The sequence below is a fragment of the Podarcis muralis genome, chromosome 3 (genome assembly GCF_964188315.1).
Source record: "Podarcis muralis chromosome 3, rPodMur119.hap1.1, whole genome shotgun sequence".
NCBI classification, from domain to species: domain Eukaryota; kingdom Metazoa; phylum Chordata; class Lepidosauria; order Squamata; family Lacertidae; genus Podarcis; species Podarcis muralis.
Genome location: NC_135657.1, coordinates 88872509 through 88897692, shown reverse-complemented (window position 1 = coordinate 88897692; position 25184 = coordinate 88872509). Strand labels below are relative to the sequence as shown.

General features: G+C 44.2%; 1 protein-coding gene across 1 annotated transcript; it reads left to right on the top strand.

Annotated features, from left to right (window-relative positions):
- The first annotated feature begins 40 nt into the window (after nucleotides 1–40).
- HCRTR2 (hypocretin receptor 2) lies at nucleotides 41–25184 on the top strand. The gene is made up of 7 exons (XM_028722616.2): nucleotides 41–501; nucleotides 12421–12599; nucleotides 15390–15639; nucleotides 19472–19581; nucleotides 21042–21262; nucleotides 22540–22661; nucleotides 24647–25184. The coding sequence occupies exons 1-7, from the start codon at nucleotides 207–209 to the stop codon at nucleotides 24895–24897; spliced, it is 1428 nt and encodes a 475-aa protein (XP_028578449.2). The 5' UTR covers nucleotides 41–206; the 3' UTR covers nucleotides 24898–25184.

The following is a 25184-nucleotide window of genomic DNA, read 5'->3' as shown; positions in this document are numbered from 1 at the left end:
CTTTTGTTGCTTGCCTCTGTGTCGCTGCAGCCTCTGAGTGTTTCCTCCTCTCTCCTGGCACTGCTGCATGGCTCTTTCCACTGGGAAATCCTTGCTATGAAACTGGTCATAGAAGTTGCAGTTGGCACTGGGCTGTTTCCTCACTGCCCACCCCCACCCCCTTGTTTCTCTTTTCTCTGCACATTCTTCTGTCACATAAACTATGGATGGATGGGCTTGATCACAGCCTGAACTACTGGATGGTTGGATTCAGATCCAGAGCACAGCAAATTATGTCTTTAACTCAAGTGGAGGAAGGCTTCCCATCTTGTCGAAACAGGTCATCTAATATAGAGCTGAATGACACCCAGGAGGCTTTTGGAAACCCCTCTGCAGACTATGATGAGGAGGAATTTCTGCAATACCTTTGGAAGGAATATTTGCATCCCAAGGAATACGAATGGGTTCTGATTGCTGGATATATTATTGTGTTTATTGTGGCTCTCATTGGAAACATCCTGGGTGAGTAACATTTTGTATACTAGACTCCTATAGCTATTGTTATTGTTGTTATTATTATTATTGGATTCTTTTGATTTATTGGTTTGTTTGTTGCTCGTATGGGATATTTAATGTTGTGTTTTTATATATGTTGTAAGTTGCCCAGAGAGGCTGGGGAAACCCAACAAGATGGGTGGGGTGTAAATTAAAAAATTATATTATCATAATAATAATCATTATTATGATGATGTTTTCATACCATCTTTTTCACACCACTTGTATACTGTACTGATAAAACTTTAAAAACCAACTGTACAACACTGAGATTTAGAAATATTATTTCTTTTTCTGACTGTGGAAAAGATTTCTATTTATTCTGAGGGTTTTGACATGCGTAATCTTTGGTCTTTTCTGTTGGGATATGATTGAAGCATTTGATAATACAGCCACCTGAGACTGTTAGAAATGCAATTTCCATTAAAAAAAAATCTCTGATGGTAAATATATTTATTTGAAGGATTTCAGTAGCCTTTAACTTGTTGAGGCATCAGTCTTATACTTAGTTAGATGGAGTAAACATCATTGAACTCAACAGATATTACTTCTGTTCAGATGTGCATAGGATTTCACTGTAAGTGTCCATTTCATTAGAAAACATGTTCCTAAATCCAGACCTTGTAACAAGTTAGTAATAAGTGAGGAACACTTTGACCTTAAGCAAATTACATGGAAGTAAGTCATATCAAGTTCAGTGAGTCCTCAGGCAACATATTCAGCTATTTTGTTTATTGGTTTACAGACTGAACTGCTGCCTTGCTTTCCAAAGGCAACTCATGTGTTTTTTTATTGCTGTCCACAGAGGAGGGGTGCTGAATTCTTCAAGCCTCATTCATATAATCAGAACACATCTTTTTTCATATGACACTTTACTCTAGTGGTTCCATTCATACCAAGAGAATTTTGAATGACGAGATCTACTTCATTCAACAGAATTCTGAATGAACATTCAGCCTGAGAAAGAGAGCAGCTGTTCTTCACGGTTCTCAGTACTGATGGCTCTTGTATCCCATAGTCTTGCTGGTGTTATTTAAGACAATCTCAGAGCTTAAAGCTGCCATTTGCCACATGCCAGTTGCAGTTTGCTGAAGTCAGTGACAACAGTATGAAAAACTGTATGGAGCTTTGGCCCTCCCTGAGAACATATCAATTGCTGTACACATATGGTGTATGGGTTTTGAGGATGGGGAGGGGAGATAAAGTTAAAACCATCCCTTCTATATCATCCAGCACCTGTTCAGAAGGGACAGAAGAATTAATCACTAAAATTCTGCACCAATCCAACTCACGGTCCTTAGGGGAAGTGTATCTGTGAGAAATGGGAAGATGAAAGTGAAGTTGGGTAAAGCATGGTAGGTAGGGTAGAGATAGTATAAAAATCAGGAACTGAGGGAAGAAGCAAACAGGAACAAGAAAGGATGAAGCATTAATTCAGGCATTATGGGAAAAAAGGAAAGGTGCATGTAAATGGGAAGTAAGGGAGCAGATAAAAGCTGATAAAATGATAGATAACAAAATGTTGCTTTAAATGCATGAGATGATTTGAGGGAATGACTGATCCACATTGTTTGTGGCAGGATCAGGAAATACATAGGAAGAGCAATGTCAAATAGAGGTGATGAGGAAAGAAGTTTTAGAACTCTCCGATGAGCTAGAGCTGTTGCGAACATTCCAAAAAGCATGCTTTGTTTGAATATTCCAGTACAGTGTCCAGTTCTGGGTGCTACAATTTAAGAAGGATATTGACAAGCTGGAACGTGTGCAAGAGAAGGGAGACGAAGAGATGAGGAGAGGGAATGTGGAACCAGGCATCTGGTTGAGTTCAACCGGTGTGAATCGTGAGAGGCAGAGCTCCCCACTTCCCTCATCCACCTTGTACAGAAGTCATAACTGAATTCTGTAAAGCAGGTTAAGAAAGAGGACATCACACAAACATCCCAAACTAATCCAGTTACAAATCAGTGTCAGGGGAGCAGGTTCACCAACAGGTCAGAAGGGAGACTCGGAGACTCAAAGTAAAGTCAGTTTTTTTTATTTACGAAATTAGTATGCAACAGAGATCACACAGGCATGAAAACGTTGCCAAGGCTTGCTCTTAGCACTTCCTCTTCCTGCTACACCTCCTCTTCTGGATGTCTTCCAAGCAGACACAAACTCTTGCAGGGAGAAAACATGAGAAAATCCAGTATACCTAAGACAGGAGGGTCCCTAAATCTCAGGAGTGGCTCTTCAGTGGACATAAGAGATTGTAACAGGAAAGAGGAATCTGAAAAATCTTAGTGCTCACACAGAAATCTTTTCAGTCCGAGACTCTATCATTGCGAAGCCTAATAATTTGCAACAGGTGAGCCCTAATGTGCATAGTTACAGATAAAGAGAGGCAGACATTCACTCTTGTATTGAGTCTTATCATTTTGAGCAATATTTTCTCATATTATTGATTTAGGCTGCAGTTCTATACACACTTACCTGGAACTAAGCCCCACTGGATTTGAATCAGCTAACACAACCAATTTGTTAGTCATTAGAACAATGAATACATTTCTCATTTTAAAACAGTGTTGCATTTCTATTTTCCCTTCAGGATTTTGAAGGCCAGAGAGGAGCAAATTGGTGCTGCATAGGGCTTTAATCCCATAAAAGCAGTGAGACCTTTCATCAGCAAAATCCTCAGTAGATCAATAATTTGCTTTTGGTAGTTTGAGCCAGTTTAACTGGATGCATGTGCTTTGTGGATTAGATGCTTAGGTCAATATTAAACTGCACGGCACCAGCACAGCACAGCGTGGTTTAATTAAAAAGTAATCAAATCTATATTAAAAGCGTGAGTGCTATAACCCTTCAAAGAAACGTGAGCATTTCCACACTAGGAATTCACTGCACTGGTATCACCGCCTTTATTTCTGATAATCTGCTGACCCTTCAGATGTTTTGGACTATAACTATAATTGGCCCCTGTCCATTGGCCAATGCTAGCTGTGGCCAATGGGGTTTGCTGCCCAAAATGCCTGAAAGGCACTAGGCTGGCGAAGGCTGCTCTGTGCCTTTAACACAGGACTGGCCCAGGGCAAAAGACAAGATGGCAGCCACCACCGTTCCACCCACTGAAGCTGGTTGGACCTTAATAAACCAAGAGCTGAACCTTAATCCCAACACTGGTGATGGGATGGCATAACCCACTGTAACTGAGGCAGCAGCACAGATTAGAGGGCCCAGGAGAATCTACATGGCAACAGTTGGGTATGGTTGAGGATTCAAGATAACTGTGAGGGGCCAGCAACTGCTACCTCAGGTAGCTGTCTCACTCTGCCTAATGATAAGGCCAGCCCCTCTTTAACAGCTCCCATTGACAGCTTGCCACACACACAGTTTTCCCAGCATGGAGATGCAATGATGAAGGGCTATGCTTCTGCTGAATTATTTCTGGCATATAAAGACAAAGGTTTGTCTCTGAAAAGTATGGCAAGAGAATCACAAAGTCCTAGTGCATGGGTAGGCAAACTAAAACCTGGGGGCTGGATCCAGCCCAATTGCCTTCTAAATCCGGACTGCGGATGGTCCGGGAACCAGAGTGTTTTTACATGAGTAGAATGTGTCCTTTTATTTAAAATTCATCTCTGGGTTATTTGTGGGACATAGGAATTCCTTCAATTCCCCCCCAAAAATATAGTCCTGCCCCCCACAAGATCTGAGGGACAGTGGACCAGCCCCTTGCTGAAAAAGTTTGCTGACCCCTGTCCTAGTGGGTGTGGAATTAGTTTATCCTGCACATTTACCACTGCATTTCCCCTGACCTCATTTCCTTTTGAAATAAGCTCTTAGTTTTCTTTGAAGCAGCATTCCTAAACAGCATGAAATCAGCACTCTGGCAGATATCTTTTCATTCTTCCCATTGAATAGTCCAAGTGAGATAGCTTTATTAAATCCTAAGGAAGGTAGGTATTTCAAGGGTGGCTGAAGATGTTTTGCTGCCCAAGATGAAACAGTAAATCACAAGTTAGGGGACCTTTTAAAGCCAGGGGGGCATGTTCCCTTGAGAAGAAGAAGAAGAAGAAGAAGAAGAAGAAGAAGAAGAAGAAGAAGAAGAAGAAGAAGAAGAGTAGTAGTAGTAGTAGTAGTAGTAGTTTGGATTTTATATCCCACCTTTCACTCCCTTTAAGGGGTCTCAAAGCAGCTAACATTCTCCTTTCCCTTCCTCCCCCACAACAAACACTCTGTGAGGTGAGTGGGGCTGAGAGACTTCAAAGAAGTATGACTGGCCCAAGGTCACCCAGCAGCTGCATGTGGAGGAGCGGAGACGCGAACCCGGTTCCCCAGATTATGAGACTACTGCTCTTAACCACTACACCACACTGGCTCTCTGAGGACATCTTCTAGGGGACAAATTCTAGTGGTCGATAGGACAAGATGCCAAAGTGGACAGAGCAACAGATGTGATTTTCACCTTTGTGCAGAGGTTGCATTTCAGCTATGCAGAAGTCAAAGGGATACGCTTATCCATTCTCCATCCAGACATTATCATCACTCAAGGACACATTCTGGTTAGGCAAAAACCTTTGAGGAAGGTATGGAGCAAGGCCAGTGAATGGTGTGACCTGGGGAGGTATGTATCCTATGGAGAATCCTGAGAGTCAAGCAGAGAGATCTGGAGGCCCCAGTTGTCCTCAGGCCTGAGAGTCCCCATCTCTTCAGTAAATAGTACTTCCCAAGTCAAGGTACATAATGTCTAAGGAAAGCCAGTTCTGGAACCTCAGGCAAAACAAATATCTGCAAGCAGCCCACACTTGCATCAAAAATACAATGATAATAAATTCAATAACCAAAAATTCCCTGCCTTTCCATGACACCCAAAACCAGTTACTTCGGGCAGCCTTCTCAATCTGCCTAATGGTAAGTAAGGCCCTGATCTATGTGCTTATAGGAAAGAACTGGTTTAAGTTGCACTGCATTCTTCATTCAAGGAATAGGGAGAATTTGGGCAGAAACTGATAGGGAAAAATGCAAGAGAAGTCCTATAAGTCAGTATATGTTGACAGCAGTTATGAGGATGAACACAGCAGCGACAGCCAACTGCCAGATTGCAGTGATGCAAAGGTATCAGAGCTTCTGATCTGTTGTGGATGCTATTTTCCTGCCTCTCTTGAGAGGGTATCTTTGGGTTATCTCTTTTGTCCTCCCTCTCTCTGAAGCCTCTCAGATTTCATATCCTCTGCAAATGCAATTTATGGCTTCAATAAAATCAGCAATGATTATACAGAAAACTTCATAGACTTCTAAAAATGAAAGTTCCCTAAGGTGATCACTTGAGACCAGAGGTGGCTAAACTGTGGGTCTCCAGGTGTTGAAGGACTACAACTCCCATCACCCCTGACCATTTTGCTGTGCTGACTGGGGCTGATGGGCATTGTAGTTCTACAACATCCATAGGTTAATCACCCCTGCTTTAGACCGTATGCTTCTGAATAGCAGTTCTGAATAGGAGAAGAGGTAAACAGCAGAGGACTTGTGCTCATGTCCTGCTTTTGGTTTCACATATGCTTCTGGCTGGCCAATATGGGAAGAGAATGCTGGACATCTATTCTGGATCATATAAAAACATCCATAGGTCTGCAATCCATAGAAGCAGCAATGGGCAAACTTCCTTCAGACAGTCCAGTGTTGGGGAAATGTGCTGTCCACTTGAAAGGAAGCCTCTCTTATGCAAACCAACTTGCACTTTCTGTCTGGTGGTGCAGGGGAAAGAAGGCATGGGGTAGGAGAACATGACAGTGAGGTTGGAAGTAGCCTATGAACCACCAGCTGACCATCCACATTCTACAATTTTTTAATGCTATGAATGCTCTCTATCTCTCTCTTATGTGTGATGTCTCTCATTTGTAGCCCATCCTTTCTCCAAGGAGCTCAGGGGTTTGTGCACTTTATCCCATGTACAGGACTAGCCTTGATGGATATGCTCTGCCTTCACATCTGGAGGCAGTATGCTTCTGAATACCAGTTTCAGAAAAGATGGTGGAGAAGTGTTCTTGTGCTCAGGAGCTGCTTGTGGGTTTCTCACGGGCATGTGGTTGGTCACTGTGAGAACAGGAACCTAGACTAGATAGGCCTTGGGGTGGTCCAGCAAACTTTCCTTATGTTCTTACAGTAAGTTGATGGCAAAGGAAAGTCAAGCTGATAAAGTTAGGGCGCGCACACACCCACCCCTCAATGAGCTTCATGTTGAGCAGGGATTTGAACTCCTGTCTAGAAGACAAACTCCCTATTCAGCTGCTCATCCTTCTTACATGTGTGGGAAAGCGGGGTTTGCTGCCAAGCCCCACGCCATCTGGGATCATGTTTAGAACATTCCACAACTGTGAGGGTGAAAGTCCACAGTGGAGGGTCTTCTCTACTTGAGAATTTAGAACCCTGCACATGATTCTAAATTAAATTCTAAATTCTGGGAGCCTTGACCAATAGAAGCAGCTCCTCGCTGCTGTGCAGAGCTTCACCCTCACACTCATGAGATGCTCTAGACATGATAATGGTAACGCACCAGATGAAGTGAGGCTTGAGGTCAGAGAGAATAAATATACCAGATTAACATTAATTTTCAAACCTCCTGACATTGCTGTATGAAAATTCATGATCCATGTCGAGTAGAAGGTCACAATAAATTTTCCAGTGGCCTTTTGGATCTGCAAATTAATTTCAACTATGAACTTTTCTGAGCTCCGTCAGCTGACTGGAAACTCATAACAAGCAATTTAACAACTGGTGTACCCAAAGGTGACTCCATTCGCTTTGCATGTTAAGGAAGATGAGAATGTTCCATCATTTGCACCTTGCACCAGTTTCTCTGTCAAATTCTTGTATATGTGAATTAACTTGCCTGGACTTTGAATTGCATCCTGTGCTTTATATACCCTCCAACATTTCTCCGACAAAAATAGGATATCCAATTTAATAATAATAATAATAATAATAATAATAATAATAATAATACCCCACTCATCTGCCTGGGTTGCCCCAGCCACTCGCAACAGCTTTCAACATATATAAAAACATAATAAAACATAATAAAACATTAAAAAGCTTCCCTATACAGGGCTGCCTTCAGATGTCTTCTAAGGTTGTATAGTTACTTATCTCTTTGGCTCGAGGCTTGCATAACTCCATACCCTCCAACATTTCTCCAATGAAAACAGGGACATCCCAAGGAAAAGTGGGACACTCTGGGATCAAATCAGAAACCGGGACAGCTTCTGTAAATCTGGGGCTGTCCCGGGTCAGGCTTTACAACCATGGTTGACCTCTTATGCAGGTGTCAAGAACCGCTTGCCACATGGAGCAAAGAGAAAGGCATCACCCAGGAAGATTTACAGCTGATATATAAAAAAAATCCATCATAGACCCTGCCAATGTGCTGCTATGATTTTTGCTAGATGGAGCCTTGAAGCAGCCAGTGTTTTGCAAAGTGTGCTGTTACTGCTCCCTTGGAGAGAGGCCTGCTATGTCTGTGCTCCCTACTCACTTCCGATCAGCACTTGGAATTTATCATGCACTCAGTCAGCAGATTTAATAATGGTTCACCTCTCACCTCACTCGAAACCCATCTAACCACAGAAAGAGTGAGTGGGTTTTTTCTTTTAGTTACTGTTTAAGTGCACATGCCTTTATAAGTCAACAGGCTCTTAGTAAGATGTCCTTCAAGAATGGCCTTCATTTCTTCAGTAGATGAATAAAGGCCATATTTTTAAGTGTTCTATTAAGCTAGATAAAGAGATCTACGCTCCCATTTCACAACTGGCTCATGGATGATGGTATCGCAATACGGCTGACTTGGTCATGGTTTTTGCCAAGCTAGGTGTGAGGAAACGGTGTGCTGATAAGCTCCGGGCACGGCGCCATCTCTGTACAAGATTTATTTCTCAGCTTAAAAGACGTTCATGAGAGTTCGAACACAAACGTCCATACTCTAGGATTCAGATGAGTCATCTGCCCTCTTCCTGTGATGTTGCCAGCAGACCCATCTCCGGAAATCACGCCTCCTCTTTCCTCGGCCCTGTGAGTGGCTGGGTCCTGCCCTAGGCTCCACCCTGCCAGTTTCCTCCTCTGACAAGGAAGAGACACTGCTGAATACCGGCTTGGGCTCTCTATACTTGTCTCCCTCCCCCGTCATTTCCCTAGTAGCCTCCAATTCCCTGACACCAGGCCATGTTCAGAAGCCATGTGCCGAAGCTAAGCAGATATGGGCCTGGCCTACGCCTGGATAGGGGGACACATGGAAAGTGGGAACTCCATGCATGTGTCCTTGAGTTCCAGGAGGGAAGAAAGGCAAGTCAGAAAAGTCATAAATTCGTCAAATCTACCCAGTGGCAGCTGGTGTCCACTAGACCTGGTGGAGCAGCTAGGATGCCATGGGGGGAGTACGGTCACAGGGAAGCAGCCACCTTCTTCTGGTTTTCTCCCCATCCATCTTCCTTGCAGACACTTATAGTGGACACTTCAGCAGTGCAATTCTTAAATAGCACCTGACAAAACTGAAAAGTGTCTTACTTTGGTTCAGGGGGGCGGGCTGTTGCTTTTTTGCTGTTGCTGCTGCTGTGGGTTCATGCCAAAGAAGCTGCACATTGCTCCGAGAATGCCATGAAGAGCTTTATGCTCTCGCCCAGGCCACACTTGCTCACCTGCCTGACCCACTGTGGCAGAAACTGCCCCTCTCCACATCTCTTTTGGCCTGGCCAGGCAGCAGCTGTGCACAAGGTGAGGACTGCAGCTGAGGAGTGCAGCAGGTCTCTGACCTGGACAGAGTGGAGCGGTGCATTGCATTGAAAAAAGATTGCTTAAAAACCAACTATGCGTATCTGTGGGATCTGGGTTTGTTTACCCTGAGTTTAGATATTGCACACAGCGCTGTAATGCATGCAGCAATCCGGCAAAACTCTTGCCCAAGACACGCCCTCTGACATCTTCTCACACAAATCCAGGGCACACACACTCACACACCACATCATGCCGCCTCCCCACCGCAGCCACCCCCTGCCTGCCACATTCACTGTGGCTGCCCCCCCCACACACACACATTGTCACCTTATCTTCACCAACGCTTTCTCCTCCTCCTCTTCATCTGCCACCGGAAGTGGTGTGCCTGCTTCTGGAAGTGTGCTTCTGGATGTGCTGTGCCAGTTCCTGGGAGTATGGTAGCGGGACTGTTGGGTGACATTCATCTGAGTTATTCACACATTTCTTATGCTCTGTGACAGCTGGCATTTTATTGCCCTTCGGTAGGTTTAGTATTGGGTACGCAGGTGGCACTGTGGTGTAAACCACTGAGCCTAGGGCTTGCCGATCAGAAGGTCGGTGGTTCGAATCCCCATGACGTCAAAGTGCAAGTAGATAAATAGGTACCTCTCCGGCGGGAAGGTAAATGGTGTTTCTGTGCGCTGTTCTGGTTTCACCAGAAGTGGCTTAGTCATGCTGGCCACATGACCTGGAAAAACTGTCTGCAGACAAACGTTGGCTCCCTCGGCCAATAAAGCGAGATGAGAGCCGCAACCCCAGAGTCATCTGGGACTGGACTTAACTGTCGGGGGTCCTTTACCTTTTACCTTTTTAGGTTTAGTATAAACCTATTCTTGAGCCTGGGGTTAAGGAGCAGGCCTGGACCCCTCACCATCCTTGAATTTGTGATGCTGGTGGTGATGCTGGTGGAGAATGCTCTTCCATCAAGCACATGGGCACCTCTGCTTGTTATTTTGTCACGGAATCTGTCTCAGTGGTGTTATCTGTGCAGCAAAAAAATGGCGGAGAAAGGAATATAGTGGTGGTTTTTTGCACACATAATGCTCCTTCTGTGGTTTTGGGGAGGACCCATTCTTGAGATCTGTTCTTAGAAGCTGGAATTCCCCTAGTGCAAGGACCAGGACTTTGCTAGAGGCAAATCCTCGCCATTATTTTATTGCCAGGATGAAAAGGAGCAGACTGACACATTGTGGCAAAATGAATGAACTGCAAACACTTCAGATGTTCTTCAAGCAAGAAAGTGATGAAACAAATTAAGTATCCCCCCCTCCCTACTCCTCCAAACTGCAAAATAAATCCTAAGAGGAAGAATAATATTTCTGTTGTCATGATTTTGCTAGTCAAATGCAGATTTGAAAATCTGATGCCAAAAAAACCCCCAGCTATATGAAAAAAATGTCAGTTATTTGTTGTCTGTTATGTTCACTGCTATATGCATTTTAATGCATACTCTCTTCCAATATCGGTTGGAGAACTGCCTCTCAATATTTGGATAAGTGTGAATTTCACAGGACAGCTATGTGTGCATTCATGCGTTGTATTGGAAAATGTGATTTAAGTGTGAGAACTAAACCAAGTTCCTTCCCCATCCCTACTCATGAGTAAATCCCACCAAGTTCATTGCGGCTTCCTCCATAGTAAGTCTGCTCAGGATTGCAGGCATCATCAATCAACTAGATAAGCACTGAGCCAATTCCAAGATGGCGCAAATCCCTTCTCATTCTGTAATCCAGCCAAAATTATAATCTCATGTGGATTCTTGAATTTAAAAATTGGAACTCAATTCAGATAAGGAAACCTATGCGATATGATCACAGTCTACTTTGGAATACCTGGTCCTGGTACTGCAGCCATGACTTGATTTGCGAGCTGCTCAGAGGCATTTCATTGGACGCTACTGAAACAGAGGGCTGAAGCCCATGAGCCATTATTTGAAGATTCATTTTACTGAAGTGATTCTAAATCCCTTGGGGAGAGTGGTGTGTGTGCGCGCACACAGTAGACCCATGCTTTCATGTTCCTGTGCCAGCTGACCTCCATGAATTGAAGAACAGAACTCTGGATTTGGAAGTCCTCATGCAAGTTCCCTGTGTGAAATGCTCCCCCCCCCCAAACATTCACAGTTCTAAATCACACAGGGAGCCTGTACAGAAGGCTCCTTACTGTAGACCTTCCCCTTACAACTCAGCATGCAGGCAAACACTGGTGGGACTAGACAGCAGGCCTCCACCTTGATATGAGCAAACTGAATGCTTAAATAGAGCCCTGCTGAGCAGCATAAGAGTAGGACATTGAATGAGCAAGACTTGAATGAGCCAGAAAAATTATCAGGGATCATTCACACCCTGGCCAGCACCTCTTTAATTTTCTACCCTCGGGCAGAAGATATAGAAGTATAATCAGTCATACCAACAAGTTAAAAAAAACAGTTTCTATCCATGGGCTGCTGAAGGGAAAATAATATAGTGCAACTGATTTTCGGGTTTGGTGTGTTGTGCGACAAGCACACAGAGTGCAATGAGATTGAGTGTTTGGGGAGGGGAGGGAGGCTCGGTTAATTTCATTGTACACAGGTTGTACATTGATAATAAAGGTATTATTATTATTATTATTATTATTATTATTATTATTATTATTATTATCATCAGAGGTACCTTTTTCTCATTTTCATTTTAAACCTCTTGGCAACAGTATTGATGTTCATGGGCATGAGAAGGCTCTCATCTAAGTCACTGATAATGATGGGAGTTCCCCCATCTGTATATTCGCTTCTGTGTGCCTTCTCCAAGAATGTAGGCAGTTGTTCTTTCTCCAAAACAATCATATGGCTTGGGCATCCCAGGCAGATCCCTCCTTTCCCTCCACGACCCTGAACTGATCCTGAGCACTACAGGAGATGTAGAAACCGTCTGAGTGTACCCAATGAGAGGATCTTAAACTGGGAGAAGATATGGAAGATTAGGTACTGCTTAGAAGGCACAACTTTGAGAAACTTGGTTCCCAAGCCCTGGCCTTTTCTGGTCACTCCTCTTGGACCAAGATAATTGCATTGTTCTGATTTGTTGTTTCCTGATGTCCCTATTGATTCTTCTTTGCAAATAGTTTGTGTTGCAGTATGGAAAAACCACCACATGAGAACAGTCACCAATTACTTCATAGTCAACCTCTCACTAGCTGACGTCCTTGTCACCATCACTTGTCTTCCAGCAACGTTAGTGGTGGATATCACCGAGACGTGGTTCCTTGGGGACAGCCTGTGCAAGGTGATCCCTTATTTGCAGGTATTGTTTTCCAGGTTGGGGGGGGAGGACTGGGCGGGCTACATTTTAATATAAATATGTATAGTGTTATGCATTGAGGTCAGGTGCCTGACCCCTCTAATCCCTGGATCCAGCAAGTGTTAAAAGTTAATTAAACCTTCTAATTCTGGGAAATAGCCAAACTAGCTTCCTGGCGAGGTGATGGGGGATTAAGGGGCTTAGTGCAAGACAGCAAATGGATCCCTCAACAGAAAAAGGCAGAGTTGGGAGCAGAGGTAGCAATGGTGTAAAAACAGCAAACTGGGAGAGGACAGACAGAGCAATGTTTGGTGCTTGTTTACAATCCAATGCTGCAGCTATGGGAGAAACAGGGCCCTCTTAGGGTGTTAACGCATTCGCCTCATTTATATCCAAAACTCTCCCATTGTTTTATTGGCCTTCTTCCACATCCCTCCATCATAGAATTTCTCCCACCACATCAGGCCTTTCCTCTAAAGCAGTGTTCCCCAACCTTGGGCCTCCAGCTGTTTTTGGACTACAACTCCCATCAACCCCCCGCTAGCAAGACCAGTGGTCAAGGATGATGGGAATTGTAGTCCAAAAACAGCTGGAGGCCCAAGGTTGGGGAACACTGCTCTAAAGCACCTACTAGATGAAGAGAGTGCATCCTTTCATTAAACATAATGTTACATGCCACCCCAATCCCCAGAGAAGTGTGAGATCCCAAGCACAAATTTCCCACCTAGGCCTGTGTTTCATTGGGAAAATGAAGCACGGTGAAGACTGTGGTTTCTTTATGAGATATGGTTTATTTACACACATATACACACAACTTGAGCCTGCTTGGGGGGGCGGCGGTCCCCAGCATTACACTCCAAGGCAGTTTTACCTTCTCCAGAAGCACAGCATTTGATTCAACAGACATTAGCCATTTTTCTCTGCATCCTGCACTTTTGCTTGTCACTGCCGTTCCAGAAAGTGGTGGTGGGGGATGAGTGTTCAGACCACTGGGCTCTCACTTGTGGGGTGCCTCAGGGTTCCATCCTCTCCCCCATGTTTTTTAACATCTACATGCAGCTGCTGGGAGAGATCATCAGGGGGTTTGGGCTGGGTGTTCATCAATATGCAGATGATACCCAGCTCTACCTCTCTTTTAAATTGGAACCAGTGAAGGCGGTGAAAGTCCTGTGTGAGTGCCTGGAGGCAGTTGGAGGATGGATGGCAGCTAACAGATTGAGGTTGAATCCTGACAAGGCAGAAGTACTGTTCTTGGGGTACAAGGGGCGGGCGGGTGTGGAGGACTCCCTGATCCTGAATGGAGTAACTGTGCCCCTGAAGGACCAGGTGCACAGCCTGGGAAGTCATTTTGGACTCACAGCTGTCCATGGAGGCGCAGGTTAATTCTGTGTCCAGGGCAGCTGTTTACCAGCTCCATCTGGTATGCAGGCTGAGACCCTACCTGCCCGCAGATTGTCTTGCCAGAGTGGTGCATGCTCCAGTTATCTCCCACTTGGACCACTGCAATGTGCTCTATATGGGGCTACCTTTGAATGTGACTGGGAAACTTCAATTAATACAGAATGCGGCTGCTAGACTGGTGACTGGGAGTGGCTGCCGGCCGAGACCATATAACACCGGTCCTGAAAGATCTTCAGGCACAATTCAAAGTGTTGGTGCTGACCTTTAAAGCCCTAAATGGCCTCAGTCCTGTATACCTGAAGGAGTGTCTCCACCCCCATCATCCAGCCCGGACACTGAGGTCCAGCGGCGAGGGCCTTCTGGCAGTTTCCTCACTGCAAGAAGTGAAGTTACAGGGAACCAGGCAGAGGGCCTTTTCGGTAGTAGCACCTGCCCTGTGGAACACCCCCCCCCCCAGCAGATGTCAAGGCAATAAACAACAATTTTACTTTTAAAAGACAACTGTTTAGGGAAGTTTTTAATGTCTGATGCTGTATTGTTTTTAATATTCGGTTGGCAGCTGCCCAGTGTGGCTGGGGAAACCCAGCCAGATGGGCTGGGTATAAATAAATTATTATTATTATTATTATTATTATTATTATTATTATTATTATTATACCACCTCACTCAATTTCTGGCCCACATTACTTCCCCTCCCTTCTCTGAGATCTTGGCTTTCATCTCTCCAGTCAAAGGGGCTTATTTCTTTGCACTCTATGGTAAATTTCTTCAATCCCTTATACTGTAGTTGCTAATGACTCATTGCTAACACCTCACTTGCAGTAGGCCAGTTCTGACTTAATTAGCTGTAACACTTGGATTAATTAAAGGATTAGCAAGATCATGCATGGCTCAAAGACACACTTGATTGATACTAAATACACATGTGTCTGGCCATTTCCTGTCTTTGATACTCCAGACTTAAATTAAAACCTACCACTAGCTTAATCCCGAATTTAGTGTGCCTTGCACTCCCAGATTCATAACAAGAATATGCTTTTTTTTTAAAAAAAAAGGGGGGGCTGCTTTTCATTTGCAGATGGTTGGCACTCTAGATGGCATTTACCTAACCAATCCTGTGCAAAGACTTCCCCCTCCCCCCTCCTCCTATGCACCCCACCCCCCAAATAAATTGGGTATGGGAGTCAGGAAAAACCCCTAACAGCACACGGGTGGTCCAGTCCTTTGCTTTTAACAGGACTGAGAGGTGACTTTTGTTAGCTGGATTGTGCCAATGGAGGGGAAAGTTAATGTGATTCTGAAAGAATCGTTAAAAGTGCCAAAGCAACATTTCCCTCCTCCTTGTTTTTACTGATGTTTTGTTGCCCTTCTGTTCCTTTTCCCCCTTCCTAGACTGTGTCGGTCTCTGTTTCCGTGCTAACCCTGAGTTGCATCGCCCTGGATCGATGGTATGCAATTTGTCACCCTTTGATGTTTAAAAGCACAGCCAAGCGGGCCAGGAACAGCATTATCATTATCTGGATTGTGTCCTGCATTATAATGATCCCCCAGGCGTTCGTCATGGAGTGCAGCCATGTCTTGCCAGCATTAGCCAACAAAACCATCTTATTCACGGTTTGCGATGAACACTGGGGAGGTGAGTGTTTTTCACCACAGGACTGGAATTGCCCACATGGACATTATGGAAGGAAAACTGTACAGTTAACAAACCCACTGTATGAACATCTCATCTCCTGAATTATTGGGTATTGGTTGAAACCAGGACTTTGCATGATCTTCTCTGGCACTGGCTTTTAGCTGCCTTTAATCTCTAACTGGATTTCTTAGGTACAAGCAGTAGCAGTCAGTGAGGTGGAGTGGGTGGGTCAGTATTGCTTGCGTTGCTTCCTATAACTGAGAGGGGGTGGCAAGGTAGGAGGGAGGTCTCTGCGGTGTGGACGCAGCAGCAGGAGCATCAGATTGGTTCCACCACAGCACTGACCTCCTCACTGGCTCCACCCTTCTCCTCTGTGTCTCAGTTACCAGAAATGATCTCTTCATTGCGAAACTAGGTGAGCTGTTCTCCACCCCACTGAGCAGCACTGCTGGGTACAAGTGTTGGGTAAAATGTGGTTACTGTTAAGAGGAAAGCTCTCTACAGCCCAGAAGGGTGCCCTTTGACACCTATGTTGGTGTCTGTGTTGGGCCTATATTGTGCCTATGTTGACATAGCTTACGACTTGAACATGTGAACATAGAAACATGGGATGGGTCTGCTGTTTTCACAGGAACTGGTCAGGTGCCTATGGGAAACATGCAAACACTCTCTCCCTCCCAACCACCACCTCATCTGTGAAATTTCACAGACCTTTAGATAGCTCAAAATAACCAAAGGTATCACCAGAATAACCAAAGGTAACTGGATACCTTAAGGACTGCCATCTTCCACAAGACCTTGCAAGCCCATGCATTCAGAGCAGTTTCAGAAGCACATCAGAAGGTGGCATACAAGTAAAATGACTGATCGTTCAGATGGTCTCTGTGTCTCCCTGTCATTAGAAGGTAGGGCCTTTTTGATGGTGGCACTCCACCTTTGGAATTCCCTCTCCTAGGAGGTGTGCTTGGGGCCAAGGAGGAACTCTTCTTGGCTCTGGCATTTTTATTTCCCCAGGCCTTTGGGTTTTTGGTGTGTGGAAGATAGGAGTGCCTGGCATGCTCTGGTCCATGGGGTCACGAAGAGTCGGACACAACTAAACGACTTAACAACAACAAATGTATTACTTCTGCTGTTTGCTATGCATTTACTATTTACTTTGTTTTGCTATTGTGGTTTTAATTTACTTTGGACTGTCAGGGGATTGATTGAATGATTGGATTCTTCAGCAGCACACACACAAAAGGCACCTTACATATAGAAAAAACAGTATGTGAAGGAAAAGATTGGACCCTTTATCCATTTGCTTGGAAGTCAGTCCTGCTGACATCACAGCGACCTCAGCTTTTAAGTCTCCCCTTGCTCCTTATTTCTGGATTGGCCAATCCGAGAGGAAGAAATTTCTCCATCCCTGCCAGAAGGCGGTGTCAAGCATACTTTCACTTCCCTGGGAGACTATTAGAATTAATTTGCTTTTCAGGCTCCCAGAGATGAGTTCTGTGAGGAAGCTGAAATGTCTCTACTTTTCCAGTGCTCCATTTTCCAGCTATAACAGTCAAAAAGGTTCAATAATACCTCACAATTTCCTGTTGGGAGCACATGGGACTGGCAATGGGATCCCAACTCAACATGGAACACAACCTAGCAAAAAGGATTTCCTCTTTAGGGGCATGCCCTGATTTGCTTGGTCATAGTATCACAAAACAGGGTCTGCAGTTACATGATCAGCATGTAGTAACTGTTGGGCCATGAGTTCACCACCAGCCTCACATATGCACAGGCAATCACACAGCTGAATCAAGGCACTGAGAGCCATTCAGCAATTTCACTGATGCTTTAACATAGCACCCAGCAGCTAAGGATTTGGGTTCCTTGATGATGAAACCTTCAGCTCTCTCACACTCCTACCCATCCTGTCAGTCAGATGTAATAATTGCTACATTGGTGGAATCTTTAGTTCTACTTAAAGCACAAAGGTCCTTAAGCAACTGTTATGTGAAGTATGTGCCCTGGGTTTTCTTTGAAGTTCTGCCTCCAAATGCATCCCCGCCCTGATTGAGACCACTTCAAAGGAAAAGGCTCGTTCTTCGTCCATCTTGATCCATCATCGACTTGTACACAGCCTGGCAGCTTCTACATTTTTCTCCCTTTTTTAAAAAAGAAAAGAAAAGCTAAAGATGTTAAATTAGAAGCCATAAACCTCCAATGGTTGTTGAAATAAATGCTGCAATTATACTTGCACTATGCTGCCTGAAGGTCACCGTGCAGGCAGGTGGTGGCTCTTTATGAGCTTTCTTGAGTCCTGCCGGTTGAGAGCTCAAATACTTAAGATAATGGTAATTTCCCCTGCAGTAAAATTTCAATTACAGTTCTGGCTCCCTGACACAGCAATGTTTCTTTTCAGACCTAGACAGTTACTGAACCTTCTTATATATTCTGTGCACTAAGAGAAAAACGACTCCATCTGGTTCATGTGAAAGATACAGATTTACCCAGATAACATTACAGTTGCAGATGCTGGAAACGGGTAATTCATGCATATTTATAGAACCCTTGGGAGATTCACACCATTGAAGAATTCTGTACAAAGCACTTAAAGCAGGACTACCAACCACCCAGTACTTCACTGGTCTGACCATTAGGAGGTAACAGGCACTAGGCTTCAAAAGCCTGTGACCTACCAATTCTGTCTGGCACCACCCCATAACCTGCTATATGTATTGGCTGGCTTTTTCCACAACCCATCAGAGTTGCTGTGGCTCAACCCCTTATATGCCAGATTCCATCCTAGATCTTCACCTCACAGTTCAATACTTTTCCTGACTTGACAAGGTTCTGACCAGGCTGCAAGTGGTGAAGGTAGAGTGGTAGTCCAGTCCAGTCCAGTGGTAGAGCATCTGCTTTGCATGCAGAAGGTCCTTGGCTCAGTCCTCAACATCTCTAGGTAGAGTTGGAAGAGACCTCCTGTCTGCAACCCCAGAAAACTGCTACCAGTCAACGTCAACAATACTGTAGATGGACCAGTGGAAGAAAGCTTCCTGTGTTCCTAACAATCCTAGCTGGCCTTCTGCCCCTTACCCCTGGGGGCCAACAATTTTGGAAATCTAAGCTTTGCAACCTTGATTTCAAGGTTGCTCTCCATTGTTTTCTACATCCTCATCTTTTAGCAAGGTCTTCAGGCGATGGCGTAACCAATGCCTTTGGATGGCTAGGTCCTTCCAAATGCTTCTGAACATTAGTTTAGCAATCTAGTCAGCTGCAAAGTCAAAGGGATTTATTATATATATATATATAAGATCAAGCCTATCCTTTCTTAAGGAAATCAGCCCTGAGTGCTCACTGGAAGGACAGATCGTGAAGCTGAGGCTCCAATACTTTGGCCACCTCATGAGAAGAGAAGACTCCCTGGAAAAGACCCTGATGTTGGGAAAGATGGAGGGCACAAGGAGAAGGGGACAACAGAGGACGAGATGGTTGGACAGTGTTCTCGAAGCTACAAACATGAGTTTGACCAAACTGCGGGAGGCAGTGGAAAACAGGAGTGCCTGGTGTGCTCTGGTCCATGGGGTCACGAAGTGTGAAACACCCTACCCTAAAGGCTTTTCACCACATGCAAAACATGCTAGGATCTGAGTGGCCTTGGTTAATAATGTGCTTGGAATGTTTTGGAGGAAAGGCTCCTGTTTTGAAACGATCCTATCTATTCAGCCCTTTGATTTTACAATATGTTTGTTGCATGCATTAACAATTATATAGCAACTAACAACTTCAAATGAGCGCACGTAGAGAAGATCAAAAGAGATGTTATTCAAGTCCTTTTTGGTTTTCTTTGCAGCTGAAGTCTACCCTAAAATGTATCACACTTGTTTTTTCCTGGTTACATATATGGCCCCACTGTGTCTGATGGTGTTGGCCTACCTGCAGATATTTCAAAAACTATGGTGCCGGCAGGTAAGCTTATTTTGCTGTGAGATCCATCTGTGTGATCCATTTCATGATGCCTCTTAAAGACTGACATATTTATGTATTTCAGTAATGGACACAAAAATATATTAATGGTACAGAGTAGAATAATTGTCTATAATTCACATGCAAGCAATCTTTCACCAAAAAAGGAACACCATGTTCTCCAAAACCATCCAAGCATATGAACTGATATAGCAAAGTAAGTGCTTGCATCCAGTCCACAAATTCTTAGCTTACATTTTCACTCTAAAGAGCGGAAATGAAATTATTCCTGCTAAGATAGGATCATTTTCTTCCCTGGCTCTTAGTTTACATTCGGATGAAGGCTTGATAAAAGAAATGGAAAAATCACCTAGAACAGAGAAAGAAAAATGTCGTAAACATTTCAGAAACATTTACATTGCACTTCAGCATGATACATATTATGTTTTCTTGTTTCTTATTTCTGTTGATAGAGTAGATTTAATACATTAGCAGAAGCTGTTTCTGCTCCCACTCATGGAAAATAACATATATCTGTTTTTCAAGTGCAGTTGCCAAAGTGAACAAGGTGTTATATTAAGGAGAATTAACACAGCAAGCCTACTTAACACCTATTAACTAGTGTGATTTGACTCTTTGCTCAGGTACGTCACATCAAGTAGAGCAGGTGTACCATAGTGGCTTTTTAATATCATTGGAAATTGGGCACAACTGGGCACAATTTTTCAGTGATATTAGAGCTCATTAAGAGAACCAGTTGTTCATCGGTTATCCCTTGTGTTTGCCAACTTGATTTTTTTTATTCATAAAAAAGTTCCATATTTTGGACCAATAATCTCTCTGAACATGTTTATGAATCTTTGGCTAAGTTAGCAATATGCTCCCATAAACTAGATCCTTAGGTGTGTCTTATGGGTGCGCTACAGTAGTATAGCAGGTATTAAGTTTAAATTTGCTAAATTTGTAACCCAATTTTACAAAGCCATATACAAAAGAAAATCAAAATGCAACCAATACAATACAATTTAAAACATCATTTTAAAATTCTGCTTTTAATACTCCTAGACAAACCATCATCAGACAAAATGTCACACAAAGCACCAAAGTTGGCAAAGTGTGTGTGGTTAGCAAGGTGGCCATCTGTTACCTCCCAGTTTTCATCAATTCAGCATCTTTACTGAGTTCCCTCTTCAGGTCTCTCTTATATCTAACAAAAGGGGGTTCACATTCAGAATGGAGATGCATAAGCAAAATGAACACAATTCTGGAAAGGCATCTTTCATTTCAGCCATAGAAAAGAGATTGCATTGAAATCAACATGTGTGTCTATTATTATTATTATTATTATTATTATTATTATTATTATTATTATTATTATTATTATCTCTGGGCCAGTGAGCCTACCAGATTTTCCCTTTGGGCAAATGGAAATAATTAACATTCCCTTTACTATGCTCTGCTAGATTCCAGGAACTTCATCTGTGATTCAGAGAAAGTGGAAGCCTCTGCAATCCACAGCGCAAACCCAAAGGCAGAAGCCATCGGCAAATTTCAGGATTAGTGCTGTGGCAGCCGAAATCAAACAAATCCAAACCCGGAGGAAAACAGCACGTATGCTCATGGTCGTTCTCTTGGTTTTTGCCCTCTGCTATCTCCCAATTAGCATTCTCAATGTATTAAAAAGGTAACCTTAATACACAATGAGTAATAATATGCATCTGTGTGTGATTTTCTAGTCTTTAGGTAGCAGGATGATTCCATTTTGCAGCTGACTAGCCCTATAGCAAAATTAGCATTTGTTTGTTTGTTTGTTTGTTTGTTTATGAACTGCCAAGTCAAAAAGAATACAATAAAATAATTAGAACATAAAACTTTAAAATCATAAAGTCACAAACAAATGGTCAACAGTGACTCAGATCTCTACAAGGTCTCAGGCAGAAATCCTTTCCAGTTCTGTCATGTGAAATCCTTATTTGCTGAAGATGTTGGAGACTGAACCTCGAACGTTCAGTGGACAAGAAATGAGCTTGAGCAATGAGCTATGGCCCGACCCTGGTATTAGCATGTGGTTTTTAATTTTGCAGAAAGGCAGGCAAAACTGGAGCTGATGTGAATATGGCTGGCTTGACTAGTTGTCAACACAGTTGAGCAGGAAGTGTGGAAACACCTCTCTGCTCCTTCAGCTGCTGCTTAAGCCTCAGAAGCAGAGGAGAAGGAGAAAAGAGGCAGGGTGGTAGAACCTGCTTGAAGAACGAAAGGGTTCTGACCACAGCAAGCCCATGCTTGACATCTTGCAAGAGGCAACATTGGGAACAATCAAGAACTGCAGGATACACTTAAAGGCACTAGAGGGCACTCCAGTCTTAGGGACGTGAGTGAAGGGGCTTAGGTGAGTTTAGTGTTTCTCTGTAAACAGGAAATTAGAGCACAAGCAAATATTAATGTTGTCTCAGTGATAAGCCAGGTTCCTGAAAGAATAAGGAAAACAACAGAACTAGAGTATGCACACCCGGCAGAGGAGTGCAGCCTTGTACTGTGAGGGCAACCAAAGTAGCAAGATTCCACGTAACTTCTTGTCTCTAAGCAGGTCTCCTTGATCAGGGCTAGTGTGGTAAGGACCAACATTTGCCTGGTCCAAGACCAGAACAATCCTTCTTCCCCCATCAGCACCACCATTCTCACTTTACACAGAACATTCAGGCCAGAGGTGACCGGAAATATTTCTCAGTGTGTGGTTATCTGAATCAAGGCATGCGGTAAACTTTAGAAGTCACTTATAAGATTTGCACTCCCTTGGAGAACACGCACAGGCCCTTTCCTTTAATAATAATGAAAACACTGTGTCCTTGTGGTCCTCTGCATTTTGAGATACATATTCTGTGTACAAATCTTTCAAACTGAAAGCTAATTTGAGATTTAACCAGATTTCTAATGTCTTCTCATTTCTTCTCTTTTCGTAAGGGTGTTTGGGATGTTCAACAATGCCAATGACAGAGAAACAGTGTATGCCTGGTTTACATTCTCCCACTGGCTTGTATATGCAAATAGTGCAGCAAACCCAATTATTTATAACTTCCTCAGTGGTAAGTCGTTCAGTTCTGCTGCCTTTTATCAATGCCCCCCCTCCCCGCATGGTTTAGCTACACAGCTCAGAACTACTAGAAGTCTTTCATTCAATGTAATGGGCTCGAGCCCATGGAACTCTTTCCCAACTGAGATTAGGCAGCCACCCTCCTTCTTACACTCCAGGCATGTGGCCAAGCCCTTTTTGTTCCAGCATTGTAAGACAGTGTTCCGTCTAACGATTAAAAAAAGGAAAAAGGTTTATTGCCCCATTGCTTTGTGTTCACCACTTAGAAACGTGAACAATTACGCAGTATAGAAATGTCTTAAATAAAAAAAAAACAGCAAATAAATGAGCCTTTGGGCTTCCCTTATCTTCTTGTTGGGGGGTGGGAATATTTTGTGCCTCCAATTGGCTTCCCTGCTTTGAGTTTCAGGCTGATGTGTCATTTCCTATCAGACTATCTGCTGGTGGCTGCCTGAGGGGGTTATGCTTGCACACTCCCCTTGCTGCCAACATCAGGACAAGACAGATGAACTCCCTGTCTCTACTGGGTTTACTGGTAGAACATGAGACTCTTAATCTCAGGGTTGTGGGTTTGAGCCCCACATTGGGCGAAAGGTACCTGCACTGCCAGGGGGTTAGACTAGACGGTCCTTGTAGTCCCTTCCAACTCTATATTCTCTTCGCTACATGTGCCATGAATCCACCCATTTAACCAAGAGGGGGAATAATACTATGATTTTGCAATGAACAGGTTTTTAATGAAGCTATGTCATTATCTCTTTGGGGTTTACCCTATGGTTACCAGATTTTTTCCCAATGAATCCAGGGACCCCCCCCCCCTTTTCTTTCTTTTTTTTCTTTTTCTTTTTTTGAAGCTGAGTAGCAACAGGGACGCTGGTGGCGCTGTGGCTTAAAGCCTCAGCGCCTAGGACTTGCCGATCGAAAGGTCGGCGGTTCGAATCCCCGCGGCGGGGTGCGCTCCCGTTGCTCGGTCCCAGCGCCTGCCAACCTAGCAGTTTGAAAGCACCCCCAGGTGCAAGTAGATAAATAGGGACCGCTTACTAGCGGGAAGGTAAACGGCGTTCCGTTTGCTGCGCTGGCTCACCAGATGCAGCTTGTCACGCTGGCCACGTGACCCGGAAGTGTCTGCGGACAGTGCTGGCCCCCGGCCTATAGAGTGAGATGGGCGCACAACCCTAGAGTCTGTCAAGACTGACCCGTATGGGCAGGGGTACCTTAGCAACAGGGAGCCAGTAGTGGGGATGGTGAGGCAAAAGACCCTGGGCCCAAGCACACATGCATATTGCATAAAGGTGCAAAGCCCTTCTTTCCCACCCTGTGAAACATAAATGCGCAGAGTTTTTAAAAAATTGGGCAACACCCCCCACCCCCAGCTCCCGAGCCTCCCCCGATCAGTCAAAACAAAGGGGGAAGGAGATCTGTACCACCGGACGTCCCTGGTTCCCCTTTGGCAGTGGCAGCAGCAGCAGCAGTCAGCAGCCCGGAGCCAGCCTGGTAGGGCAGTTGGCTCTGGCTGGCTTCAGGAGCTGCTCATGGTCGTGACGCCCGCCATTTTTCCTCTCTAGAAGTCCCCATATGATGCGTTGCACACAAGACACATCACAGGGGACTTCCAGATAGGAAAAATGGCGGGCGCCACGGCAGCGGGCAGCGCCTGAAGCCAGCCAGAGCCAACTGCGCTACCAGGCTAACTCCGGGCTACTGAGGCTGCCACTGCCACATTTCCTTTGGGACAGATTTGCAAATCTGGGGACATTCCGGGGACAGAATTTGTCCGGGGATAGATTTGCAAATCCCAGGACTGTCCCCAGAAACCAGGGATGTCTGGTAACCCTAGTTTACCCAAATTGTATCAGTGGCATTTTTTAAAAAATCAATGAAGTTAGGATTCATTTTCACACATGAATTGTTGGTAGGGGGGGGGGATTCCAGTTCATAGTATACTATCTCATGCTTCTGGTGCTGTTTGATTTGCAGGAAAATTCCGAGAAGAATTCAAAGCAGCTTTTTCCTGCTGCTGCTGCTTTGGCATTAGCCACCACAACGAGGACCGGCTTCGAGGACGGGCAAGCACAGAAAGTCGGAAATCCTTGACCACCCAGATCACCCATTTTGACCATGCTACCAAGTTATCAGAGCACGTTGCATTGACCCATATAAGCACACTCCCAACAAATGGCAATGGACCTGTTCACAGCTGGGAGCATCCCAGTTTCTCTGCGGTTTAATACTTTTGTAAGTGGAAATCTGTGCATCCAGTTGTCTCAACCAGTAACCAGAGTACTGCGGACTGGAAAGGAACGATAGTCAATGAACACCTCTTATTTTCTAAAAGAAACCACAGCCTTGTTTGGAAGCTTGCATGATTTTAACAGCCTTTGCTTTTGAACTGTAAGATAAGATTGTTTGGGAACACATTAATTTTTTTATATACCTTAACTGGTCAGAGCTTCTGACGTATTTCCTTTCTCAATAAAGAGTGGGTGCATCTTGTGTTTCAGTCAAAGTTGGCAGT